Raw genomic sequence first — 6661 nt, 5'->3', positions numbered from 1 at the left:
ACAGAATAAGAACTCAGAAAGGTGCACAGCACTGCTGGTATCCCAGCCATGAGCTGAACAGTTACATACCAAACAATTAACAACCACAGGAGTTCATAGGCATCTCTTCCATCAAAACCAAAGTTCAAATCCTAGTGCAAGGGTTTTGTAACTTCGCAAGTATATAACTGAAGATTACAGTAAAAGGTGCCTAAGTTAAACCTAACAGCTTTGTTGAACTTTATCTGGAGAAAACTGATGGAGGAGACATCAAATTTTTTTTAATAGATTTAGAATCCAAACTAGGAGACCTCCAAACACAAAGCATCACGTACTACAGAACACAGACATACACACATATATAGCCAAGTCCCCCGGGGTTTTGCTGCTGTTGTCACTTCATGTTTTATAGACAATCTTTATAAAAGATTAGGTTCATCATATGCATACTATATTAGAGGCATATTTCTACCACATTAATAAATACTTTCAATATATTTTAAAAAATCAGAACATCAGTCTTGCCTTTGAAAACTTACCAATGCCCAATGTATTTAAGGCTCACTAAGCAACTTCAAATTTGTAATAGCCTCTACATTTGAAAAATGCATTAGTAAAATTTACAGATTTTTGAAAACAGTTCACCAATCTCCCTTAAACATTTGATAGCTTCCCTCCTCCATGAACATGCCAGTTCTTCTCTCACCTCTTTCCTTTCACTCATGTTTTTATGTTGTTGTTGTCTTTACAAAAGGAACAAAAGTATCAAAAAGACACAATACTCAGTTCAAGCTTAACAAAATTCTATTAAGTACTCAGGGTAGATTTGGTTGGCATCAAAGATGACAAAAATCTTTGGGTTCCAGGTATTATCCACACAGCTGTCATACAGGTTCACAAAACTTCCATCTTTTGAAGGAGGCCTCATGTACTTTGAGTCACCGCCAATATAGTCACCAGTTAATACGCGAGCAAGAAACATGACTTTATCTGGTCTATGCAGATGGGGCTGCAGGTTCACGCCATGAATCTGAAAAGTATCTCCATGCTTCATGCTCTCTTTGCAGAAGTGGCTGGAATATGATGCATCTCTTGCGAAATAGGTCCCTTTCAAATAAATAAAAAAAAATCTGATGACATTCTTACCATGACAGCTTAACTATGAGAGCATGGATACAGGTCTCAGGATGATGACAAATGTCTGGTTTTTTATTTATGTTCATTAGCAATCTCTTTTTTGTTTTTTTTTTTGTTAGATTATAGCAACATGACCAAATACTCTTCATGTGGACAGTTCAGTACGCAGATTGTCTTGTGATCAACACTGCTTTGCTGGGCATCCCTTTCCCATGCTCCCTGGTCTGACCACCCAGTAGGACCAAGCTGGTTTATGTGACAATTCTCACCTTTTCCATACACGGCAGCATGCATCCCATTTATCCTCCAGTCGAAGTTATGAATACATATTGCTTCTACAAATTCATTACTGGTGCCATGAAATAGCATCTGCTCATTAATCGTCGGGACACCTCTTTTCTTCTTCAGTTGAGCTTTTTTCCTACAGAGAACAGAATATCATGATCATGTCATAATGCTTACCTGAATTTATGGTTCACATACATTCTAAAAGAGGTAAGTTGTGCATTGGCAGGGTTACATCAGTCTGGAATCTTGAAAAAAAAACCACACCTTACCCTACAGATGAACCTATATTACAGTCTCATCGGCAGAAGGCCATAGCACACCTTCAGTTAAAGAACAGACATACCTCCCATCAATCTTTAAGCAACTTTCTGTCAGTAGGGTTTTCCTAAGATCCACGAAGAAGTTGACTCTGAAGATGTGTCTAAATCACTAAGCTGTTTGTAGTTATGATGTGTTGACTGTCCAGACAAAATCAAGTCAGACCATATTATAGCTTGTTCCTGAATTTTCTTCCTATAAAAGCCACAGTGCATGGGGCACTGTGCTGCACACTTGGGTTTACAAATCAAGCAATCTGCTTGAAACTGGAGTTCACACTTGAATTGGAGAAGCATTCCCAGGGCCTACAATTTAGATGGAGTCTGGGGAAGTTCTATCAACCAAGTCCAGGGAAAGGAAAAAAGACAAGCAGCAAAGACAAATCCATATCATAGTAATGGCATTATATTGCAACTGCGCATTATTTATAAATAAGTATATTTCACAAAAGTGAAACTTACAGTATTTAGCTTGAAAGATATGTTTATTCTGTTTTAGTGTTCAGCTTATTTTTTATTTCTGCTCCACTTAGTGCAAACTAAAATACCTATGTCTCTGCAACTCAAGTTTTTTGTGCATACATCTCTTCTTCTCTACAACTGCTTTCCAAATCAGGAGAATGTCAGTAAAATCTCAATGGCATGTGGGAGGTTTCACTAATAATCTCATTTGTAAGACTTTTTACTCAGAGGCAGTCAGGTTCCAGGCACTCAAGTTCCACTCCATTAGCAGTTCGACAAAACCCAGAAGCCAAGATTCTCATCATCTTGAGAAAACTACCTGTGTGAGGAAACAGCTCTGAGCTAAGGGTTAGTAATGCTGAACATTTGAAATTTTTCAATTGCCAATGTTCTACTGTTGGCTGATGATCACTGGCAGTACATAAATATAGCCCAGAGTAATTTCTCTTGAAACAGAAGAAAGGAATGAATTTACAGAAAAAATGAATAATCAATTGTCAAAAAAAAAAAATAAATCTGTAATTTCACTCTTACTAGTTGATTTCATTAAAAAAACCTTAAAATTGTCATTAATATGGGAACTATAGTAAGGGGCAAATGTGTTTTGACCACTACAATGATGCAAATAATCATTCAAGCAATGCTCAATGTAATTACTGATCTTATCAATTAAAGAAAACACTTTTTCAAAACCATAAAAGTTTAAGCAAAAGTTAAGTTCCTTGTAAGCAGTAGAATATAGCAGGCACACTGGGAAGTTGGTTCTGCAGAATGCAGAAATGCCACAACAGGACATTTTGTTAATTTGGAACAGAATTGGAGCCCAACTATTCTAAAAAGCATCATCCTATTACTTTCCAGCAGCAGTGACAATGCAATCCAGTTCAACAAACTTAAGTTGATCCAGCACTCAGAAAGTTCTCAAACAGCCAGATCACTCAATAAATGGAGAAACCGAAAGCAGAACTAAATATCCTGAGACATGCTCTTTGTACTTAAGCAATCACACAGCTGTTTCTGAAGTTCAGCAATCTCACTGACCAACACCATTTTTTACTTGCTGTACTCCTCTACAACTCCAGACTGAGAGACATGAACAAAAATATGCTGGACTAAGCTTCATCTTCTGTTATTTTTAACTTTCCTGCTCAGGACACCAAACAAACTTATAGTGAATTTGAAGTGCTGGAGTTTCTTTGTAATATACTACCAGGCAATAATTTCTTCACCAGTGTAATCCTATCTACTCCAAGACTATATTTTACCTTCAGCAGAAAAGCAGCTAAGCCTCAATTGCATACACTTATTCTAGCAATTTTCATTGTTACTTGCCTTTTTTTTTTTTTTTGGTACAGGAGAAGAATTTTAAAACTGAAATTACTTTTCTCCATATACTTTTATACTGTACAAGTAATAAAAAGTCCCTTGGTTTGCAGACAATTATATGGTGATACAGTAATACTCCTGACATACAAAATTCTAATTCCCCCATCTCATTTTTGTACCTTGAGAATATTCTAGCACAGATTCATAGATTCAGAGTTCTTAAACCCATGAATTCTATTCATGGGTTTAAGTCAGGAAAATTAGTACACTCTCCAAATGACATCAGTTCCTAAGCTAAGCAAATGTCTTCCCCTGCCCCACTCTGCCATCTACACTGGAGACTCAAAGGACATTTACTTTGAAACCTGATTGCTAACTACTCCTGTTCTCAAAAATTACGATACATGTATAAACACACCTCTACAGAAACTTAATTGTACAAAGGACCGTCTGGTGAAACACAGTCAAGCAAATAAACCTTAATACTTAAAAGAGGCAAATATAGTCAAATAAATTTGCAATTAGATTCATAGAATCATTTGGGTTGGAAAAGACTCTTAAGATCAAGTCCAGCCATTAACCTGACACTGCCAAGACCACCACTAAACCATATACCTAAGCACTACATCTATGTACCTTTCACATCTCCAGGGATGGTGATTCCACCACTTCCCTGTTCCAATGCTTGACAACACTTTCTGTGAAGAAACTTTCCTTACTATCCAATCTCAACCTCCCCTGCTGCAACTTGAGGCCATTTCCCCTTGCCCTGTCACCTGTCACTTGGGAAAAAAGAGACTGACCCCCCATCTCACCACAAACTCCTTTCAGGTAGTTGAATAAGGTCTCCTCTGAGCCTCTTTTTCTCCAGGGCAAATGACCTCATCCACTCCTCATCAGAGTTGTGCTCCAAACCTTTCCCCAGCTTCACTGCCCTTCTCTGGACATGATCCAGCACTTCAACGTCTTTCTTGTAGTGAGGGCCCCAAACCCAAACTCACTAGCGCTGAGTACAGGGGCAAAATCACTGCCCTGGTCCTCCTGGCCACACTATTGCTGATATAGGCCAGGATGTCATTGGCCTTTTTGGCCACCTGGGCACACTGCTGGTTCGTGTTCAGACTTTCTCAATCAGCACTCCCAGGAGCTATTCCACTGGCCAATTTTCCAGACACTCTTCCCCAAGGCTGTAACACTACATGGGATTGTCATGACCCAGGTCCAGGACCCAGTACTTTGTCTTGTTGAACTTTATACAGCTAGTCTTGGCTTATCGATCCAGCCTGTCCAGATCCCCCTGCAGAGACTTATCCTCCAGCAGATCAACACTCCCACCCAGCTTGGTGTCAGCTGCAGACTAACTGAGGGTGCGCTCAATTCCCTTATCCAGATCATTGGTATAGATATTAAACTGGACTGACCCCAAAACTGAGCCCTGGGGAACACCACCCATGACCGGCCACCAGATGAATTTAACTCCATTCACCACCACTCTCTGGGCCTGGGCCCAGCCATATGGCCAGATTTTTCCCCAGCAAACAGTGCACCTGCCCAAGCCATGAACAGCCAGTTTCTCCAGGAGAATGCTGTGGGAAATGGTGCCAAAAGCTTTACTGAAGTCCAGGTAAACAATATCTGCAGCCTTTCCCTCATTCCCTAAGCAGGTCACCTTGTCATAGAAGGAGACAGGGCTGGTCAAGCAGGACCTGCCTTTACTAAACCCACCATGGCTGGGCCTGATCCCCTGGTTGTCCTGTATACACCATGTGATGGAAACTCAAGGTGATCTGTTCCATGACCTTCCTCAGCACCAAGGTCAGGCTGCTAGGCCTGTAGTTCCCTGGATCCTCTTTCCAGCCCTTTTGTTGCTGATTTATAAAGATATTTTTATTGTCTTTTACAGCAGTAAATTAATTTCCTTATACACATATTAATGATATAACTTTAACAATAAATTAAATCTTTTTTAAAAAATGTAACTGATGCAAAATTTTAATATACATCTGCTTATTTCCTCACTATTTAACTTAGTTCAGTTGGTTTTATTAGTGTAATACACCTTTGAAACTGATTATCATATATACTCCTTCTTAGAGGGGAAAAGCCAAGAACTTAGAACAAGGTTTTGTATCACATTAAGTTTAAAAAAATTGCATAAATATGCATTAATTGGACACTTAATTCTGTCCTAGGTTTCATACAGTTGAGAAATTCAACAAGACACAAATATTCATTTGCTTTGTACAGTAAAAATTAAAGTAATACAAGCCTCTCAAGGAATTATTTTACAAAAAGCTCATTTCTGTTCTCCTTATTTCACTGTAAGTATCATGGGCATCTACCACATGGACATTCTGAACGCATTTAATACATTAGTCTTATCTTTGCAACACCTGTACCTAATGTATTTCTACAAGTATTACATTTCTGCACCTGTAGAAGCTACAGGCTTGAAAATGGAATTCTGAATACAGAGAAACAACAAACAAGAACATTTTTAAAGATATAAAGTGGCATAGATTTTCATTAATAATAAAACAATTAAACATATTTCTGCTGCATGACTTCAAAATGTGCTCCATTAACAATCCTAAGACTGTTGGTTTTAGAAATAATCTCACCTGCAAAAAAACTCCCACAAGTCTAGATTTTGTATTCTCTTAATTCTTTTAATTCGGTGGCTATCCATTGTTTTTCCAAAGAGACTAGAAACTTCATTATATTCATTTGTTTTCTTTTGCAATGGAATAAGCTGGAAAAAAAGAGGTTAGCACGATTTCAATTCGATGCATTATTTCATTATCACATATTTTTGACCAACTTGCATACCAGCTCTTACCTGGTATGGCTCCTCAGTATTTACATTCTCCCAGTGTGAAGGCATAGGGATAGCCTCATTTTCACAGATGAAACTTCAAACAAAAAAAAAGGTAAAAATACATCACATCAAAGACATGAGCCATTTTCTTCCTGTCAGGCTCCTGCTCCAAACAATATAGTATGCAAAAAACCAAACCCCCACAAAGCTTATACAGAAATACCTGGGGTTTTAATTCAGTCAAAGGCTGTTGTCAGCATGTAAGGTCAAAGGCAAAAGGTCGTACTTCGTACTCAAATTCTAGCTTAGCTTTTTATAAATAAACCATGGCAAC

The 6661-nt window shown here is 38.3% G+C and overlaps 1 protein-coding gene across 1 annotated transcript in view; it reads right to left on the bottom strand.

The window, feature by feature from the left end:
* Positions 1-772: 772 nt before the first annotated feature.
* The window catches only part of PARP11 (poly (ADP-ribose) polymerase family, member 11), an 8918-nt gene continuing 3029 nt past the window's right edge, over positions 773-6661 (bottom strand). Inside the window, exons 4-7 of the mRNA XM_009080097.1 lie at positions 6349-6421; positions 6131-6261; positions 1386-1537; positions 773-1086 (exon numbers count right to left, since the gene is read on the bottom strand). Of these exons, the coding sequence (XP_009078345.1) occupies positions 773-1086; positions 1386-1537; positions 6131-6261; positions 6349-6421 (670 nt within the window). The remainder of the gene's footprint in view (positions 1087-1385; positions 1538-6130; positions 6262-6348; positions 6422-6661) is intronic.

The sequence above is a fragment of the Acanthisitta chloris genome, unplaced genomic scaffold, assembly GCF_000695815.1.
Source record: "Acanthisitta chloris isolate BGI_N310 unplaced genomic scaffold, ASM69581v1 scaffold7948, whole genome shotgun sequence".
NCBI lineage: Eukaryota > Metazoa > Chordata > Aves > Passeriformes > Acanthisittidae > Acanthisitta > Acanthisitta chloris.
Note: the sequence above shows the minus strand (reverse complement) of the source record. Positions and strands in the feature narration are given on the sequence as shown.